Source organism: Scatophagus argus, chromosome 5 (genome assembly GCF_020382885.2).
Source record: "Scatophagus argus isolate fScaArg1 chromosome 5, fScaArg1.pri, whole genome shotgun sequence".
NCBI lineage: Eukaryota > Metazoa > Chordata > Actinopteri > Scatophagidae > Scatophagus > Scatophagus argus.
This window is the reverse complement of record NC_058497.1, coordinates 6,424,880-6,447,089: the sequence shown is the minus strand read 5'-3', so window position 1 is coordinate 6,447,089 and position 22,210 is coordinate 6,424,880. Positions and strand designations below refer to the sequence as shown.

The 22,210-nt window shown below is 39.6% G+C and overlaps 1 protein-coding gene across 2 annotated transcripts in view; it reads left to right on the top strand.

Annotated features, from left to right (window-relative positions):
- The window catches only part of LOC124058930 (limbic system associated membrane protein), a 404,356-nt gene that overhangs the window by 370,028 nt on the left and 12,118 nt on the right, over positions 1-22,210 (top strand). For both annotated transcript variants that reach the window (XM_046388569.1, XM_046388567.1), the window contains 3 exons: positions 1,151-1,276; positions 19,585-19,716; positions 20,745-20,865. In XM_046388569.1, the coding sequence (XP_046244525.1) occupies positions 1,151-1,276; positions 19,585-19,716; positions 20,745-20,865 (379 nt within the window). The remainder of the gene's footprint in view (positions 1-1,150; positions 1,277-19,584; positions 19,717-20,744; positions 20,866-22,210) is intronic.

Sequence of the window (22,210 nt, the reverse complement as noted above, 5' to 3'; positions counted from 1 at the left end):
TATTTGAATTGAATGTAAGTGTTTAACGGTGAATGATGAGGTTAATCTGAGAGAGACATCATGGCCTGAAGTGTGTCAAGCCTGAAAGAAATGTTGACCTGATGCACACACATGCAGGCACAGATTAAAATTAAAATTAGAATAGCAAATCCACTTGTCATAGTTTTAGAGATAAAAACAAAATTACTCTTCTTCATTTGCCCGCATTATGCAAGCACCAGCATTCATCATATTGCAGTCATTGAGCATTATTTGTATTTCCGGCCTCATACCATACCTTGTCCCAACTACTGCACCCACAGTTTGTTAATACAGCGATGTATGCACCCTGCATTCTTCATGATTGATTGCATCTTTGCTGCTTGCTTGCTTTAAAACAGACTGTACCTTCTTAATTCATCTGACTTGTTTATTCCAGAGTGCAGGACCCACACACCACCCACCCCACCCCACCCTGTCACTAGGTTTCTGTTTGTTTGTGTGTGAGTAAGGCCAGTAGGAGTGAGGAGTAGATGGTGATATTGAGGTGGGGTGATCAATAAACGCTCTGCCAAGATGAAATAACTCTGTGTTACTTTCAACATCAGTGTCACATACACACCCATATAAAAAGAATCTTCATTTCACCTTGAAATTTTAGTTCATATGTTGAAGCCTACTTTTCTGAAAGTATGTGTCTGAACCAAGAATCAGTGCCAAGCGTCTGGTGGGTCCCCATATGACAAGAGAAGCAATCTGTTTTCATGAGCGCAGGTCCCGGGGCAGGAGATTAAATAGCTTTTTTGGATCCTGGGTTTAGAAAGTTTACTGTAAGTACCACTGAGGGCTGTAGCAGTAGGAAAAAGGTTCTCCAAACCTTTTCTAAACCCTTCCTCTCACTGAGAGAGGGCAGCTTGTGCCTGCATTTAACCTTTGTTTTGCTGCCAATAGTTTCTATGAAAAGATAGCAAAGGGTTTTATGGGAGCAAAGCAACTGGCATTGAACACTAGTAGAATTTTTAATGGAAATGTGTCTGTTATTCTGTTGAGTGAAAAGATTTCACTCAACAACAACAACAAACAAGAACAGAAAATTTCAACTTATGTTGAGATAAAACTCTTCATAATAGCAGTCTTATTAACTTTAATGTCATTTCTCTTGTGCCTCCAGTTCCAGCCAATATCTACAAGGTGTCAGAAGACATCACAGTGAATGAAGGCAGTAACGTGACACTCAGTTGTTTGGCCAGTGGCAGGCCGGACCCTACAATCACCTGGCGGCTGCTCAACCCCTCAGGTAAGAATCATCTAATCACTGCACATTATCATTTGTGTCAGTCTAGATGTCTGGCCAATGCCAGATTCTTACATCATCTAAATACCTGTTTTTTTAGAGATACAAGGGGCTAAATTTCTCTTAGAACATTAGCTCTATGGCTTGCTATATGTAAGGGCTACAGAGGCAAGAGAAACAAACAGTATCCTAATTTCTACAGTAATATTTCTTACAGTTTGCCATAAATGTTGCACCACTTTTTTTGCACACTGCCATAATCAGTGAAAATCACTCTTTATAGTGGTGACAGTGGTGGATTTCCATTGAAGATAGACCTGGATACTAAGCTCTCTTTAGAACGTTATCAAAACGTTATGAAAACAGGAACTTCTAGCAGCCAAAGTGACACTAAGTTACATGATACAAAAGTGCCAAGATGTTAGAAAATACCAAAATACCAGTGTATAGGAAGGCTTATCTTTGCTGACTTGTCATCAGTCATGACCACATGTGTTAGATAACCCAGGGTAGAGCTTGACTGGTATTCGCATCTGTTACTGTTATTTTCACCTTATGATCTAGTATTGAGGCCATGATATATGAGTGACTTGACAGTGAATGGGAAACTGTCAGGCTGAAGTTAGGGGCCGTTTCAAAAATGCATGAAAATTTGCAAGAACGTTTCAGATTTTTAATAGCTTTTTGATTTTCTTCTTTTCACAAATCATCTGGACCTTCTCCCAGAGCATTTTTTCACCTTTGTGATTTATCATCATGGGCATTTCATACCAACTCAAGAACAAGACCACCTGTGTCTCTTCTCATTACATACACATTATTATGAAATAACACCAATAACACTCTGACTTTCAATTTCCCGCTGTTAAGACTTCTTCCTCTAATATGCTATATTTTTAATTAAGTCAGGTACATTGATAAAGTATTGTATTGTGTTTAAGCCATAGGAGTCCCTTACATAGTGCTCACGTGTGATAGCCATGTTGATGTTTGCACATTTGCACAAGTGTGCACACATGTGTGTCGGTACATCTCTTCACAGTTGTTCGTACATATTCTGTTTTGTGGTTTAATCCAATTTCAGAGACAAGAATAATGTCTGATCTGAAAGGCTTGTGGTGTGATGGATGGAGATACTTGAGCTGACAACATCGCTGTCTGATAGCAGTCTTGTGCTGATTGAGGCCATTCTATTTCTGGTTCTTTATCAATTACTGTGTCAGTTTGTCAGCACTCCAGACATGTTTCATCAAATACATCTGTTTCTCCCACCTGGAAGCTGAACAACTTGGATCGGTGTATTTGTTTCCTTTGTCCATTTGCATTAAAGGAAAGTGATTTGTTCAGATTAATCCAGCAAGCCATATGGATCTGCTTGGCTGCTTTACAGATCTGAGGTGAAAAATAAAAGTTTAATTTTCTTCCTTTGAAACTAAGATGGGCCCATCAAAGTTCAGATGCCTAGCAAAGTTGTAAGTGAAGTTTAAAGTTTAAACAGCTTTTGTTCCAATGAAATGGAAATAGATGTAGTTATACAAGGAAAGAAAAAGCAATATCCAACGGTAGACATTTCAGGCTGGACTGAGCCCTAATAGCTACACCTCTGCAAGTTCAGTGCGATTTCTCTTATAAGGTGGCTCATTCCCTTTCTCTGTGTGTTGTTGAGGAAGTGGGGAGAGCACCTTCAACAAGTCTTTGTTCTTGATTGAAACAGTGTGAATGGCGAAACGGTATGATAATCAACATCCTGGCAGGAATGGAGCCTGTAAGTCCACACAAGCATATGTGGCTCCAGAGATGGGCTGCTTCACCATTTGCAAACTCAGACACGGTTGTTGTTTTTGTTGGTGTTTTGCGGATATCCCCCCCCAGTATACATAAGACTAACCCAGTTTGAGAGCATGTGGGGGACTGCTGAGAGAGATAATGATGTCTGGCAGCCCGTGGCCTCACTGCTTCATGCCTTTGCCTGTCTGGGTGGTAACGCTGTTTTGCTCTGCTAGCGAGGCTCTCAACTACTTGCTGGGACAACAGATGTTTCTTGAGTCACAAAATGCCAGTCCAAGTCAGGACTCAAGTCTTTTTATTCAGAGCCAAGTCAAGTCTCAATTCTGCAGTATGAGGATCAAACTCAAGTGTCCATAATGGTTTAGAATTACTATGAACGTGGCTGTTTGTGTTAATTTTATTTCTGAATTGTATTTTTTTTTTAGAAGTAAATAGGGCATAAATGAACAACTACTGTGATTACACAAAACCTTTTCTTTCTCCCACTATTTTTAAAACCAAACACCAATGGACAAATATAGAACTTTGTCAAGTTGATACAGAAACAGAATGCATTTAAGCCAGCAGAAGGCAAAAAGAGCATACATATGATTAGAAGCAGTTGAATATCTCGATAGATAAACAAACAACTGAAATACAGTAAGTTGGCCAATCTGCAGTACCAATATTGCATCTGTAATGCAGTAACAAGTAATACTATCCTGCATCAGAAACTGACTGAAATTAGCAATTAGCAATTGGCTACCATTGGCAATTAAATGGAAAAAGGACACCTGATTTTTCCATTCAAACAGAAGGTGAATCAGAGCATGTAATCATCCAGAGAGGCAGTTACATAAGGTGAATGCTAACACTAATGGATAATTATACTGACAGCAGGTCTCCATTCTGATGTAAAAAAAAAAAAAAAAAAAAAATCATCAAAAAATAATTGTAATGCCTCACTAGTCTTTAAAAGACTTACTATTCATCAGTAACTCAAATTCAAGTAAAATATGAAATCAGTACAGACAACAAGTCAAATTTGACTTGTCAATGTATGAGTCACAGGGTACCTGTGCTGCCAAAATCTGGCTCAAGCTCCTCCTTGCATAACTGCATGCATATTCATGTTCAGATTGATGACTGCGCACGTGTTGCTGGACACAAATGTGTGAAAATTCAGTGGCACTCTCCAGTGACTACATTGTTGATTCAGATTATAAACTTGACCGCTGTATGCATAATTTAAACCTGTCCTTAACTGATATCTAATTCCAACCCAGCACCAAAGACTTAACAATGAGAACCTGCCAAAATCACTTCATTTAGCCTGATATCTCATGGGGTGCCATATAAATAGCATGCCACTTTAAAGGACATTTAGCCTGTCAATTCGCATATTTTAAGCTTTTTTGTGTATTTTTTTAATTTTTTATGCCTTTAATGGATAGAACAGTCAGAGAGAGTGACGGGAAATTGGGGTTGAGACAGAGGGGGAAGACATGTAGGCCAAACTCAAACCTTGGTCAGTGTTATGAAAAGATTTCAACCTTCTGTCCATGGGGTGAGCACATTAACACACTCCACCACATGTCACCCCAGCTTTTTGTGTTATTTAACAGCATCCTCATTTTCTTATGTTTCAGGCTTGCAGGAAAGGATGATGTCAGGTTCATGGCAGAATCTTTGTTATCTTACTCACCCGGCCTGCAGTCACAGTTTGGTCAGCTTTAGGTATCAGTTTACTTTAAAAAAAAAACACTTGAAATGGTTTTATTTACATAATGTACATCATGTGTGATGTATGTGACATCAGTTAAAAACACTATGTTAATTAACTTCAGGGTGTGTGGTAAAATAGCCTTTAACCCTTGACCTTTGTTTTCAGTTTCACATAGCACTTGAACACTAGTCCCCTGGGTGAGTCCTATATTTGTTTGATTCATCCACCACTCCAGCCTCCTCCATGTGCGGACTTTCTCGCTCTTCAGATTACATCAGCTAGCATTTTCTCTTCACTTTATCTGTGACATTTGCTCTTAAAATGACACAAAAAATTCTTAATGCAAATAGGGTTAAATGGGACACAGAAAGCAAAATAAAAAGCAAAGATGCCTCCCGATAACACGTGAAATGGCTCGAGACATTTGTGTGTTATTCATCAGCCATTTTGTGTTACTCATCAAGCCACAACAAGCGACAACAGTCCTCCAGATAAAAATGCAATGAAATGAAAATTAAATCAAAGTGAAAACAACACAGGGCGACTACAGTCTGTCAGCCCTTCACACCTACTTTGCAGGCTCCTTCAAAGCATCACCAGATAAACAGGAGGAGTTGTGAGATGATGATTGGGAGGAAAGAAGAAAAAAAGCTGTTCTGATGCACAAATCTGTTCTCAGTTTTTGGAATTTTCTGTCCTCTTTTATTTATTGTGAAATATTAAATTTGCCTTTGTGGCAATCAATCAAACATTATTGAAATCAAAGAGAAGTTAAAATATAGTGGTGTAGAAATATATCAAGAAAAGTACATCAAATTTGTACCCAAGTAGAATACTTGATTAAATGTAATTTGTTATTTTCCACCGGTGGCCCTGAGCACAGCAGCCCAATGATGTTGGTCTGTCACAGAGGTGATACGTTGCTGGTCATTTCAACTGGAAATTCTCTTTAAAAGTGCATTGTTTTCAGGTGTTTAATGAGAAGTGATTTAAAGAGAAACAATTTGCTTGGCCTTGACAGAAGAACAAAGTGCTTGAATGTTGATGTTTAAGTGTCGAAGAAGAAATAATAAATATACACTGACAGTTTGAATACCCCAGGGGAGATGGGTACTATTCAGTAAACACAACAACACAACACAACACAGCTCCTGCTGTATACAGCTTAAAACAACAACCCAGCCTGTTGTTGTTGGTGCTGATGTTACTGCTGTAATCTGGGCCATAACGCGCTACCTTTTCTTTGTTGTTGTTGGTCAGATCAAATTTTCTTAATCTTACAAAGCACTAAAAATAAGTACTTTTGTTTCTAAAGGCCCATCTTGCATCTGTCTTTCTTGCCAACTTTTAAGGAGAACAAACCCAAGAACTTTGCGTGAAGTAAATAGAGTGAATAAGGCTTAGTAACAACATGGCAGTTCGATATGATAGAGAATTTATACTTTGTCAATATTCAAGTGCTCATATTTCGAGCTGAAGCAATTAGTTGATTAACTGATTGGTCATAAAAGTAACTGGGAGCTGTTGTGACAATCAGTCCTTTTCAGTGATTTTTAGTTCCAAAGTTCTCTGATTCCAACGTAAAATTGTGGTAGTGAATTTTTCACCATTTTCTGAAATATTGTGGAATGCCAATTAATCTGTTGATGAGGAAATAATTCACAGATTGATCTGTAAGTCTTTACTTGTGCATGGAGTGAAATAAAACAAAAGAGATATACTGTATATAATTACATGAGAAGTGCACAGGTGGGATTCAAAAATGACTGGAGGCACCTAACTAACATACAGGTCGGCTGTATGTACTCGCAACAAATTTATGAACAGATCTAAGTATTTTTTATAATGTCCAATAGGGAGAAGAGAATACAGTTTCAAACAAGAAATAATAGAAATGAAAACTAAGGGAAGAAAACAAACCTTCTTTACACATTGTACTTCTTCAAAAGGAATTTTTCTTAATGATAATAAGAATCATTAGTTGCAGAAATCATGAAATGTAAGCACACTTGCAAGTTTATGACAAATGTATTACCACAGTATCACAATGCAGGCTTAGTGAAATAGATTTACATACGATTATACAGATGTCTAACTTCAGAGGCCACCAAGTTTATTAAACCCAAAGTGTAATGTCACGGTTCAATACCTTTTCGCAAATGTTTTGAAACTCAGCTGGCAGTTCATGTCAAAGGAGAGGCTTGAGGGGTGAGAAAACGGTTTTTGATCGGACTGACAAATTTATACTGCATCAAACCAATCTAAAAAACTTTACTTTAACAACCCAGAAAGTTATCAGACTACAGACTGTGATGTGTGAGCCAGCTGTAAAGTTTTGTCCATCAGAGTTCTTTTCTCAGAGGCTCAGTAAAACCTGAAGCAGAGCTCCACAACTCATATAACCTTAGAGACAAATGATGCCTCCAGTGCTGGGATTGAGCGTTTTCAGCAGTCGGTCTAAATTGGTATTCCAGCCGAGGATTTGTTTATGAGATAGTTAATAGCAGGGATTCTCAGGGTGTCCACACTGATTAAGGCTGTCATCTGTTTCTGCGTTGCCATACAGGCTGAAGCTGCACTTTTTCTACACAATCTTATTTCTCTGTTATTGTTGCCTCTCTTGCTGGGTTATCACGAAGCTAATTAGATTATAACTGACGTGTTAGGTTTCGTAATGACAAATGGCATGCTGGATAGATTGAAAGATAAATAGAAAGAGCATTTTCAGGGCTGTGGATATGCGTGTATGTACATAATTTTGTAGACTCCATCAAAGATACTCTTTGTGTGTCACTGAGACAAGAAATCAGGCAGGTTATGGCTTGCACATCTCTGAGCTACATTTGTAATTAATGGATTGGGGTAGTGAATTGAAAGAATTTTCCCAAGGTCTCCTAAAGCATTGCTAGAGCAGGTCTGAGGCAGAGATTTCTGCACCTGCTGTGTCGAGACTGTGCGAAGCCATCATGTGAAATACGTAATGCTGCGGCTTGGTAAATATTACAGCCCTCTCAGCCTGATCTGGGATGACAGTGAGGCAGGAGATATTTCATTATGAGTATGGACATAGACTTTTGTGGGCAGAGCAAACAAGGTGCTCATTAAAGTGCTACATGTACCAGCTCACCCAGAAAGTTTTATTTGTTGTTTGTTACATTGCCAAGGCAGATAACAAGGAAAGTGTAGCAATTACCACAATCACATATAAAAGTCTGTAAGAAACTGAGTTTAATGATTAACTCTTTCTTTTATCCACTCTTTTTTGTCCTAAAAAATAAAGGTAGAATCTTTTCAGTCAGGCAGTTCAGTCTTTTCAGCAAGCAGCCCATAAAGGATTTTTGAAAATGCTGTTGTTTGTAGGGGCCTCAGATCAGAAAACACTAATGTCTCCATCTAAAGGGTAGTTCCAAATGTTGTATTTTGTCATTTCATTTGGAGGACATGTGTTTTGCAGTTTTATGTGAGCCTAAAAGTCCTCTAATTCATCTCATTGTCTGTGTTGCAAAGACAACCTTTTATAGATTGAGAAGCATTAATGGCTTTTTAACTTGATTCCCTTCATCAATGTGATTCATCAGGAGAGGAGGGGTTGCTCTCGTTTTTTTTGGTTTGTTTGGTCTGTTTGGTTTTTTCATCCTTCCACAGCACTGTGCACAATATTTGAGAGTGAAAATATTGACTTACATTAGCTCCATTTGGTTTGGTGTTAACATCAAGGACCAGCACCACGAACGCACCCATCATGTTTGTCATCACATGGATGTCTAATTAGATTAGTTCCTTTGATCACAGCAAGCAAAATCAGCCAAAGAGACGCTGAAGACCTGAGGCGGACACAGTGTATGCTATTGAAGCATCTATTATACCTGTCTGAGCTGGTGGGCGTGCTGTAGGTAGCACACTGTCTTTTAGTTCTTGTACTTTATGTTTGAACACTCTCTGTTCCGCTTCTGCGTGGGCACTGCTGTGAATATTGACTGAATAAGTCATTGCTCAGACTTGTGAGGCGAATGATCAATAGAGCATAGAGGGACAGGGAGGAGAGCAGAGGTGAACGGATATTCAGAGGGATGAGAGGAAGGAAAGGAGGTAAAAGAGAATGGTGAGGAGAAGTGTAGAGTGTGTGTGTGAGAGAGAGAAACAGCGAAAGAGCATGAATGAACGTGTATTACATTAGTGTGTCTAATAAAGGTGGAAGGCAACATGCATGTGCAGAGACCTTCAAGCATGATGGGTGTTGAAGTCTTTAGTTGGCTGGTTCTCAGCTTGAGTCCACTAGTGTTTTTTTTAACTCCCCAAGCATACTTTCCAAAGGTGATAGACTGGTGCTCCTGGGTGGTGGGAGGGCAGGAGAATGGCAGCACCCCGTCGAGCACAATGAGTGGGGAAATGGAGCCGCTGGTCAAGCAAGGAATCCTTCACTGCATGCCTCTTAGACCACAAAAATAGAGGCCAGACAAGTATGAAAAATACATGCCCCTCCGGCTGCCTCTGGTGTTCATGACACAACAAGGACCCACACAGAACTGGAAAGAGGAGAGACTGGTCAAAGTTATGCTATCAAAGAAGAAAATAAGGAAAGGAAAGAAACAAAGAGAAGAGATAAGGGAGATGGGCAGGAGACGGAGAGGGAAAAGACAGAACAGAGTTTTAGTATGCAAATGGACAGTTTCATTAGATGTGCAATCATTCTTATCATTAGTTATAGTAACTCCAGTAGTTAATTAATGTTCAATTATGCATTCGAGATCCTCTCACCTCTCTGGTGTAATAGAGTTTGTCAGTCATTTAGCACTGCAGGGAAGACAACCACAGTGAACCTCCAACCCACTCAGGCAAAGACACACACACACACACCCATCTGAGTATCTGTAAAATTTTCAGTGAAAGTAGTAATGATGTGATGATTTAAATTCAAGTCATAAAGAAGCCTTTACTTGTTTACAATGCTGCACCCTTGCGGCTCAATGGACAAATGGCTACGAGTGGTGTTTTGTAACCAGCCTATCAGTGGTTGGTTTACGTTCCTCTGCACCAGTTACCTGTCCATTAGCAGTCATGTTCACTGTCACAGTGTCCTTGAGCAACACACTGAACTCTTAAAGTATCCTGGGTAATAGCATCAGCTAACTGTAAATGGTAAGCCATGAATCTACTACAACAGTTTCATTGCAACAAAGACATCTGTCCAAATGAATTGATTTGGACCACAGCCCATGCTCCTATGCTATATGATCCAGCTGAATATTGAAGTCATAAGACTTTTATAGCAGTGCTTGGCGGGGCAGCCTTTTAGAAGTTTGATGCTGAGTGCCCTTGACATCCCTCCTATGCCAGCCCCGGCCACGCTCCAAGACCAGTCTCAGGCAAGTCTCCCCTGGACTGTCTATAGAAAGCTCTCTCTTCCTGTTCATCCTTGCGACTCTTTGTCTATCCATCTTCAGCTGTTACTCTGTCTTCCTCTCCCCCATTTTCGCTCTCATTGTCTCCTCCTCTTTCCATCATCCTCCCATCTCTTCCTTCGGCAGAGTATGACAGTCACTTCAATTGTCCTTTCGGCACCTCATCTCAGTGTCTGGGGAGAGACATAGTGCTAGAGAGCACAGAACAGCACACACACACACATATATATATCTGGCTGTCAGGAGAGAGTGGAACCTGCAAGAGTGGAGAAACCTAGGTGCCTTAGTAGTGTAACTCCCATGTAGTAGGAGTGAGTGAGCAGATTAGACAGGAGACACACACACACACACACACACACACACATCATTGTGTGCCAAGCTGTCAGTGACAGAGAGTAGCTGACAAGCCTGCTGATTGTGGGACTGAAGTGTAAGGTGGTGACAGGTTCTTGTCAGAGCAACCTAGGTCAACCCTCCTGCTCCATGTCTCCAGCTGTGTGTATCTGTGTGTGTGTGTGTGTGAATCAGTTCAACACCAACCCTTTGAGAAGCAAGAGAAGACAGCTGCTCATCCGTCTCTCAGCAGGCCCCAGATCTGCTGACTGTCACTGTTCACTTGTTTGTTTACAATCAGCCCCATCAGCAGCTGGTCTGAAATCAGTCTGCTGTCACACAGTGCACCGAACATCATGAGCACAGCATGCCCTGTGTCTGCCCAGCCTCATTAGGTGTAGTCACCACTGGGCTGGCTGAACACTTGTGCTCACACTTGTTTAAAGTCACAACTGTACAGAAACTCAGCACTTTGTTTCCTGTCCATAAGCACTTTTTCAAGAGCCTGAAGTCACACAGCCCTTGTGGGCGGCCGTAGCCTGAAGAAGAAACAAAGGTTTGAAGGTTTCTGGTTTGAATCCCCACACAGGGTAAGGAAATAGGAGCAAGAGAGGAGAATGGAAACACGTGGCCTTCTCTCTATTTTACCCTCTTCATCTCATTTTCAGTGTCTTTGAGCAGGTCCCCTGTGGCTCCGGGGGAATTAAGTAGTCTGTGCTGAAATAATGTGGTCAGACTGGGAAGCTCCCATGTACAAATAAATGAGAAATTAAAGGAAAAACCTAAATAAATGAGAAATCTAACAGATGCTTCTAAACAGCGTATATGAGTGTGATGAGTATAAAAATGATCACCTACAGGAGTGATGTGCTAGTTAGAGAGCTCTCTCCTACACAACTGAGAGAATAGCTGTTGGAAGAAAGCTGTTCACCTCTGCAGTAGTGTTGTACAATCTCGGCCAAAAGCGCTGAAGTTGTTCTGGAGGCTCCCAATGGAACAGTATCTTACTAATGTTGCATTCACAAGCAGAGCTTTTGCACATACCTCCATTATTGTGTATATGGCGTGTTGTAACGGTCTCGTGCCAAAGTCTGCAAAGTGAGCTGATTTCGGTTAAACTTTGATCCGAACAGCTATGATATTTGTGAGCACATTAACAAGGACAAACAGCATCCTTCAAATTGAAGTACAAGACTTGTTACAAAAATGCTCTTTGAATCTGTCGTGATTATTACCATTAACAAAATTCACACTGTAGCCTGTAGGTCTTTGAAATTTTGTTGTAAACTGAACAGATAACAAGATATTATAACATTTTTAAATTGTTAATTGCTGATAAAGTTTGTTTAAGACACATTTTTTCCCATCTGTGAGGGTAGTGTAAGCTTTCCTAATTAGGACATTGACCACTCTGATAGTTTAACTGTGAAAAAGAATGTCTGTGGAATCACGTCTTACTATTTCAAAACCTAATACAACATTGTGAGTATATGCGTGAGCAGAAAATGTTTGCCCATTTGTGATATAACTATCAAAATATCAGAACACATATTCTAACTTTTTCTCAGAACATTGTCACCCTTCTGAAACATTGTGAATTTATTCTTCCCAAAATCTCAGATTCTGTTTTTCCAAAGAACAGTTTTTGTCATGAAACTGCTAAGGTTCTGTAAGATTAATACAAACAAATAAAACACTTTCTGACGTCTCTCTGCAAGAGACAAGTAATTTACGAGTGGTAATGCGGATGCTACGTTCAGTAACTAAATAGAAGTGATAGAGTCATGGTCATGTGGAGTGATGATTTCACATGACAAGGATAGAACCTTGGCTTACTGACAACACATCTAATCAAGTGGACACATACACATGCATAAACACACCTCCCTGCACTTATATCTTATACCTTCTGATGACTTTATCCCTGAAGTCAAGCCTTTTATGTAGAGACACAACATAATTAAAACATGAAGCAATATGAATGATGCGATCATGTGTGTATATGTGTCTTTGCATGCATGGTGCGTGCATGACAGAGAAAGAAAGGGAGACAGTGCAGATAAAAACAGTGACAGAAAAGTAAGCGGTGATATTCTGAGCCCTGACCTTGCTCTCCTTGCTTAACACAAAGCCTCATCTCCCATAGCACACACAAGCCCATTGAATCTATCCACACAGTAATGAGAAGTCTTCCTACAACAATAGGCTAGATCCATTTATCAGCCGAGCATAAGAGAAAGCAGACAACCAAACTACCCTTCATGGGAATTCAATCACTAAACCCTATTCTCTTTTATCAACAATTAATCTCCATTTAAAGCCTCGGACTTCAATAGCACAAGCACCCAAACAGTCTCCAATGTTAAACAATGTATGGCCATACCAAGAGAAGCCGCAGTGAGGCTGCCTCAAAGAACAGCAAAGGCAGAAGAAGAAGGAGAAGAGGAGGAGAGTGAGATAGAGAGAGGATTGCATTCAGTAAAAACAGACTGCCGCACTGCTTCGTTGTGCATATCATTTCTCCAGCTCAGGAAGCGGCAAATAAACAGCCGTCGTGTTTTTGGCTCCAACACCTGTGTTATTTCTGCACTGCCAGCAGCAGTGGCAGCAAATGGCTTGTGAAAAGAAGTGGAAGTTCTCCTTTTGTCCTCAGCCTGCTGAAAAGATAGTTCATGTAGGACTTCTTTGCAGATATGCAGAATTGCAGCCAAGTGTAATAAGACATTCGAATTCAGGCAATAAAACAGAGCACATCAACAGAAGGACTCCTGCAAGAATGTTTGTGGTGCTTTCATTTCAAGTAATGAAGACATTTCAGGTCGTAAGTGATTTTTCCTGAGCTACCAGAGGAAGAATTATTTAAGATACATTCTTTAAACCAATGCCAAACACAGTGAAATCACATGTATTTGAACCTTGAGTGCACTGAGATAGTATCTTACAGAGTCCTGTGCATGGATATTTGCATTGTATCTTGTGTTTGGTTTTAGCAACACACTGTTAATAGAGTCATAAGTGAACTTAGGTTTCATTTAACCTTGAGTCTCTCCACCATGATGACTGTGTTTATTAGGACGGTTACTCTGTGATTTTATGTCGACCCATCATTTAAAAGGAAAGATAACTGCCATCTGTGTGATGTGTAGCCAGAACCAACTGTCCAAACACAAATGCACATGCTCGAATACACGCACACACACACAGAGTTGAAGGTCCAGAGGGGAGGGATGGGTATGTGCACGTACACAGACACCAGCACACATACTGTCACACTCAAGCAGACAAAAAGAAAGTAAATGTCGCAGGGTCTTTTATGCTTCTCAACTCTGAAGTTTCTCAAATCAGCTGCTTAACATAAATTAGCATTTGCAAAATAAATGTAATGTTTCGCACTGTGGTAAAGTGATGCTAATGAATGATGCATGAGAATATGTAAATGAGCATCATCCAGTTGCCAGCTGAAGTTGCTGGTTTATGATTTACATCCTCAACACTCGGCTCCCCCCCACCCCCCCTTCTCTCTATTTCTCCCTCTTTCTCCCTCCCCGCTTTCTAGTTTGGGCGGGGGGGCATTTATGGACCTGCAGAAAGCGTGTTGGTGCTCCCATCCCACTGCTGTCCCTCACTCATGCAGAGTACTTTAATTGACATAGAAAACTTGTACTTGTTCACACAAACACGGTCCAATGTAAATCAGTATCCAATAGGCATTTGTCAAAGTGTAGTTCTTCCAGAACCCTCAACTCTTCCTAACTCACTATACAAAAGCCTGCTGTTGCATATCCCAAAGGCTGCAGGGCTTTCAGCAGTGTAATGAGTAGAAAAGACAGCAATTATTTCCACTGTCTCCTCAGTATGGGTAGCACCAGGCTGCAAGGCAAATTAGGGAATCACAGAAAAACAATCAATATCCAAGAAGGAGTGAAAGGTATGTTCAAAGAGCAGTTTTAAACATCTTATAAAATAAAATAACAATAAAAATTGATGCGTTTTCACTGCTCAGCTCTAAGTGTGTGCTCTACCTTACAAGTTTGCAGTTTGGACTGTCACAAATGTTCAACTTTCATCTAGTTTTCCAAACAAACTCCATAAGCTTTCAAATGATAATGGCTGTGAAGACAAGCTGCTGGCTGAAGTGCTTCATTTAGGACATCACTTCACAGCTGTAGGCAGATGTAATGGAGGTTACTGTATATCGTCTCGTAGTCGCAATAGTATGAAGTACATGGAACAGGAGTGTTTTTTCCATGTATTTCTATTATTTCTGACACTGAAGGGTTATAACTGCAGTGTTTTTCCCACATCACATTTTTCAACAGCTCATATAACAATGCTTCCTAAAAAAAAAAAAAAAAAAAGAGCAAACGTTTCCATTCGCCAATAGCAACTCAGCAAAAGTAACTTAATTTAGGATTTTTGCAGGCAGGTTATACGGTTCTCTCTGATAATCATGAAATAGTTTCATTCTAAAATAAGGCGTTCAGCTAAAAAAATATAACAAGGACAAATTTGGATGAATTACTACACTCAGCATTTTTCTTTCCCAATGATACCTGCATACAAGCATATCCAAGTACTTCATATTTTTGACAGGGGGCTGCTCTCTCTGCCAAAACTCCTTTTGCGACCACTAGTCTCTTCTCCAGTTAATGCTATTCTCTCAGAGGAGAAAAAACACACTAGATGTTGCCACCTATTTCCTCTCATTTCCTTATTGTGAATTCTATTGTCAGAGTAGCTCAAGGCAACTGACACTTTGTGCACTCCACACCAAGTAGGCTATACCAAGAGAAAAGTGATAGAAAAAGACTCCCAACATGGAAATGTAATGAAAAGGCATGCAACAAATGCACTGCTTTTTTTTGGCAGGGATTCAGGCTCTGACCTGCATTCACAGACTTATAGGTGAAAGAGGAAGCGTGTGTGTGTGTGTGTGTGTGTGTGTGTGTTTGTGTGTTTGTACAGAAAAACAGTGTAAGAAAGGATGTTCTGCCTAAACTGGTACTGCTAAAGAAGAAGAGTTTCAAAGTCAGTCTATCTATCTTAAAATTCATTGTTTTTCATTATTACTGCAATTATTCAAGCACGTAATGTGGCCTATAAAATGTGACTAAACTTCAGTATATTATTAATATTGCCTTAAGAAGCTGTTGCAACTGAAAGTTCAGAATAACTTGAGCTGCCATATATTGAATTCACCAGCTATAAGGACAACAGGTGTTCATGAACTTATTCATCTAAGGCTAATTAATTATAGTCAGAAGAATACCACTCTCTACCACGTTTGGTGTTTTAAAGAAATAAAGAGTGGGTGTGTGTGGCTGGTGAACAGAATAGTGGAAAGTTCTGCTCTTGTGGATTTCAGGAACCTCACAGGTAGTTCTGCGGGTGGTGAAAGTAACTGAAAAACAACTGATCAACACATAAACACATTGTATGATAACTTTACGCATAGTACCCCAGAAGCTCTGAATCCATATCTTCAGGAGCTTTACAGGAGCTGCAAAGGAAATTATTACCAGCAATTTGTCATTATATTTTAACTAACCAACTATATGGCTGCTACCAGTGAGCAAAACAACACTTTGCAATATTATCATAAGACCCAAATATCTCAGCAACTATTGGATTCAAATGAAGCGCTGACTTTGATGGTCACCCTACCTTTCATGTACTTTACTTTTTCTGTGAAGTATCTTGATAGCTGCGGTAAATGAAAATAAACATATAGACAGTACACATTAGGGCTACAACTGCTAAGCATCAGAAAAATGATCAAAATTCAGAAAAACCTGAAAATATATAAATATATGTGCATATAAAAAAAATTTGCATGCTTCCCTTTACTTACTTAATCTTCTCTTTTCTGTACGTCGCTGACTCTCCTTCCTCCATCCAGATTAGCATAAAAAGGTGATGATCTAATAAAGTGTAATGCCAGGATTCATGGGGCTATTCTAATGTGCACACTTTGAATCAGCCACTGCTATTAGTGCTCCTTGAAAGCCTTCAGGGACATGTGTCTTCACCCCAGTTTACATATGCATCATACACACCATAGAGACAACACCTCCACATGTAAGCACGGGCACGTGTGCACACTTATAATGTACACACACTCAAATCAGTTCCCTCCGTTCAAGATTAACCAGTCAATCTTCATTACACTTCATTAAACAGTTAACATGTGAAGCACGACAGTTAATGTGCAGGAAGTGATATTCTCCTCTGGGCATTGGACAAAGACGCATGAAATGTTGCCTTGTAATTAATTGTTTCTTTAGACAATACATCACCTCCCATTCATCAGTCATGACTGAGTCACTCTCTATACTCACCAGGTGAGATTACTGAAAGTTAATTGGTTCGCTTTAAAAAAACAATTCTCGCTGTTTCCTCTCACCTCTCATCTAAATTCTCCTCTCTCCTCTTTGTTCTTTGATCTTTGCAGTCACCTGGTTTTCTTTCTCTCTCTTTATCCAGCACCAAACCAAAGCACTGAAGAAGAGATTGAGCTTCAATAGAATTTCCATGGCAACAGATTTTCAATCATACCTCTCCAATCACGTTACTCTGGCAGTTCGTCCAGGGAGAGCTGAATATGATCTGGTTTATACTTTGATCATGATCCCACTGATCTTTCAATCAATGTGAAATGATACTAAACCAGCTGACCTCCATTTCCATCATGCACTTGATTTGGATCATTCAGTTATTTTTCTCTTTCTGTTTCAAACACAGAGACCAGACTAGATTCTTGGAGATATTTAGCATTTTGCACTTATGTTTTTGAGGTGTAGTTACCTGATGTCTTTGCAAGCTTTATGACATGAAATGGTACAGCATTTATGTGTGCAATCCAAACCAAACTAGCTGTTTTTCAACTAACCTCCCGTATCAGAGTCCTTTTTGTTGCCAGTTCATTTCTCGGGTCTCCTTGCTTCATTCTCTCATAGGCTGCAGTCCCTCACTCGTGAACATGAGCATGAACTTTCCCTCCAACTGCGACTACTGACATTTACTGTTGTTACAAACAGTCCATTTTCCACATTCACCCCAGAGATCTCCTCTGCGCAATTCATTTCCCCCACCAAGATTCCATCACTTGTTATTTTGTTAGATTAAGGGAAGTATCACTCGAGGTTACTGTAGTTATTACATTTGCTGGCTCCTATGAGACTTTCTCCCTTATTCACTGCAGATAATTGTACCTTTTTGAGAAATATGTTGGGTGCAAGCAGATGATTGCTCATCAAGTTACTACAATTTCCAATAATTTTATTTTCCCATGTAAAATAGATGTTAAAGTCAAATGAACAAACTCTATTGCTTTGCATCATGTGCAAATTGAGGGTATTATCACATACAGCATCAATTATCACATCTCTATCTAATAATTGCAGTGTCACACACACATCCACCAAATAAATCAATTGAAATCACAAATAATTATGTGTAGGGTCTTCACAACAGTGCTATTTTCATATGTGATAAAACATGAAGTGCAATCAACATGACAGCACATCAAGGAATGTGTCGTTTCATCCTACTGGCCCACCCACAGATCTTTAATAAGACATTGCATCTTTCCTAATGAGACGCTGAGACGCTATGTCCTTTACATGGCTAATTAGTTTAGATTGCTCATTAAACAGTTAGTCAGATATCTGTCTGCTAGTCTCTGTGGTTTTCTTGCACTGTGTTCAGAAGTTTTGTTTGACATTTGCAGATATTATTCCTCTGTTCATTGAAGCTTTTAGACAAATGATAGCTAAAGGTCTGCTTAACAACTTATTGAATATTAAATGCACTTTCAGCTGATGTCTTTCAGTTTTTCAACATGACTGGACTGTGAATTTGAATTGCTTCTGAGTAGTACAAGTGTGGAAGCATACCATAGTTCAGATTGCTGTCTTATTTCTTTATTTATTATTTATTTTACTTCATCAAAAGGAAAACTCAGACCTAAATGTGTCAGTGTGATTCGACCGAAGTGTTTGTGGGAATTTGGAGATCTCTGACAATTTTTGCAACTTTCCAAAACCCCAAGTACACCTACATCACACAGCAACTGATCAGGTGTGTGGATGTGAGAGAGTAAGCAGCATTTTGCATACACATACATACGTTCCTGAAAGTTCTGAGTGAATACTGAGTCCTGTTCAGACTGGACAATTTGCTTCCTCTTTAATAAACCAGCTTTGTGTTCTCAGCGTTAATAGTCATCATGCCAAGCTGATGTGGGTGGTGAAATAGTAGCAGTACTCTCGAGGGAGGCCAGATTTACTCATGTATCATGAAAATGATAAATTGTTTTTCATGTCAACTGCAAAAAAATGCAATTAAAAGGAAACATCAGTAGTAGTAATAGTATTAAACACAAAGATGCCAGACAAAGTGTAAAACAAGTGTATAGTAACAATGTACATCTGAACATTGTATCTTCAAAGACAGCATGCAGCAGAGTAATGCATGTATATGGTGTATACAGCAGTGGCTTCCTGGAGCCTTGTCATCGTTGTGAGACCACAGACGGGGACTGTCCTTGCCTAAGAAATAACTGAACACATACACCACCCTTCCATAAAACCACAACTTGCCACTTGTGGGTAACACAAACAAGATATAATTTAATCATTTTTAGGCTTTTTTTTCTGTATTTTGGGCAGAGCTAGGCTAGCTGTTTTCCTAGGTTTCCCATCTTTATGCTAAGCTAACTGACTGGTACCATTCTTCTCACCTAGCTTTTGTCAAATAAAAAAGATTTTAAAAAATGAACACATTTCTCAAACTGTTCCTGTAAGTCCAAAAGCTCTTCGCCTGCACTCAGTTGTCGTTCAACATGATCATCCAGTGAAAATCTATCATCCATTTGAACTGATATTCAGAGAAAAGTAAGAGTTGAAAGTAAAAACCGCTCAAACATTAACTTTTTCTTCATCCCTCCTCCTTCTTTCTCTCCTTCCCTCTCTCTCTCTCTCTCTCTCTCTCTCTCTCTCTCTCTCTCTCTCTCTCTCTCTCTCTCTGTTCCTTTTCCCCAATCTCTCCTTCTCCTCTCTTTCATTCTTTCTGTCTCTCTGCAGCAGAGCCGCTGGATGGAGAGGAGTACCTGGACATTATAGGTATCATGCGAAACCAAGCAGGTCGTTATGAATGCAAGGCCAGCAATGACGTCGCCACACCTGATGTCAAATATGTCAATGTGGTTGTCAACTGTAAGTAATGACAGACCACAGTGCATGCTATGTTCCAAGCCCTGCACTCGTCATCATGCCCAGATGATACACCTGACAGATAAAAGTATATACAAGTCAGAATTGGAGTTAAGAGTAGAGACATGTAGAGTCTAGTGTGACAGGCAGTGAAGACCGTGTCTGGAAAGTTTTTGAGGACACTTCAGCATTCTCAAGATGAATCCAGGTAGAAAGAGAAAGGTCCCTAGCTTTGATTGCAACTGTCATTTCCATTTAAGAGGCACTTAGCATTTCAAAACAAAATCTCCTAATTACATCTTGTCAGGGGTCCATGTTGGATCTGAGGAGTGCGATTCATGCATTGGCTTCTCAGGATTGAAGAACAGCTCATGAGACATCACAAAGTGGCCTTCCCAGGGGGAGTTATGGAATTCTCTTTGATCAGAACAAATCATGTGTGGCTGGTTGCCCGAGCCGTACTTTGGCCAAGTCTGAGTGCCTGAATTAAATGATAAAGATTTCTATATTAATCCATTTCTTAGTATATAATCCTAAATGGAAAATGGGCATTAATCCACATCAAATATATTTCTGGCCCTTGTGATGTTTGTAGAAATCATTATGTGTGCATGATGAATTTGAAGTTTCAGCACTGACAGTTCTTTTAAGTCAAGCTCCAAGTAATTTATATAACATTGGTTTCAAAGGACTCAAAGGACTAAAACAAGAATTAAATTCTGCTCTACTGACTGAAGCACATAGAACAAATTCTCAGTTTCCTGAGCTTTTCCAAGATATTTGTTGGTTTGTTTGTTGTTTGAGATTCAATTCAGAGGATTTGTCATCATATGAGAGGGCTTTTCTTCTGTTGCAGCCTTATATCAATGATGTGATTCAGACATACTGGACAAAAAAAAATGAATTCACCTTTTAGTGAAAGGAAAACAAATTTCAACATAAAATGGTTTTATTTAAGGCAAGCATAATAATTAAATGATGGTTATTGCTTTTATGATGTCACTTAACTTTGACACTGTGTGATTCTGCAGACCCTCCAACAATAAAGAAAACGCAGAGCTCAGAGACTCCGGTGGGCCGCTTGGGAACGCTGCAGTGTGACGCAACCGCTGTGCCCACCCCAGAGTTTGAATGGTACAGAGACGAAAAAAGGTAAAACTTGACGCACATGCACGCTTGTACAGACCTGCATATCACTGATCTTGCCTCCAAAGGAAATCACAGTAAAGCTCCAAAAAGAAATGGCAAGATGACCAAACTTTAAGCCAATTTTTGAAGAGATCATTCTAGGACATCTCAAGATCAAGTAAAAAACAGAAACACTTGGCAGGTCGTAGTTAGAGGCCAAGCGTCCTGACTCAGGATGATGTTCCACAATCTGTGCATTTTTCATGCTGGAGCTCAACCAAAGGTTAAAAGAGTGAAGGAAAATACAACCAGTCAAACAAGCCATTAAATAGAGTACTAGCCATTAGCCCTCTTTATCACAAACAAGTATATCAACTGTAAGACTGATCCACCCTAATGCTCTGAAGCCCCTTTATTACTGTAATGATCTCACGTAATGTTTCCAGGATGGAAAACCTTCTAACTCTATCAATTTGAATTACTGGCAAGTCTTAGAAAAAAACACTATGCCATCATAACACTTTGAAAAGCTCTTACTGTATATGCATTGCATTAGTTTTGGAAAGTTTGTGTCGTAATTCTTCACAGTGTATCACAGTGGATTATGCAGTTTCCCTGTGGTATATTTTGGTGGATTTTGTATTGATTGGTAATCAGTTGCAGCTATAGAGTCCTACTGGTGACATGCGTGTGATAATAGGTTGCAGAAATCACCTTAAATTGACTTGACCTGAGTTCCCTTGATGTAAGAAGCAAACTTGTTTTGTGTTGCTGCCATTACAAGTAAGATAATGAGGTTAAGTAATGAGATTTACATTGAATTTACTTAAGCATGACAGTGACAGCTGTAAAGAGGCTCCTCTGTTTCCTGTTGTGAACACAATTAAGGGCCAGTTAATGAATAGCATTTCTTTCTAAACTAGAAATCATACAGAACCCTGTCCTCTATGCAAATATTTGGTGAACACTGTATGAGCATTCATCTCTGAGCTGTCTCTGAGCAACAGGACTACACTGAGCTAAGGCCTGTGACCTTTTTTAAATGGCGTGGGTCAGAAGCTTTTTACGCTTTCTCCTGAGCATATTTCTCCTCATCTCCAAAATGTGGCAGAAGCTTCATCACTTTAGTCTTGTGCCAGGCACGCTCCATATTGTTATGCACAGTGGTTATAATGGATCTCTGTGATCTCTTTGTCAAATCTGCCCTCGCAGTGGTCCCATTGTCACATCCCAATGTTAATTTGATGACATCATCTGTGTAGTTTGATAATGACTAATCACCCACTTAATCACTCACTAGGCTGTTATGCCATTGTTAATTGAATGTTATTCCATAAGACAGCAGTGGAGTATGTGGTATTATTTTGAG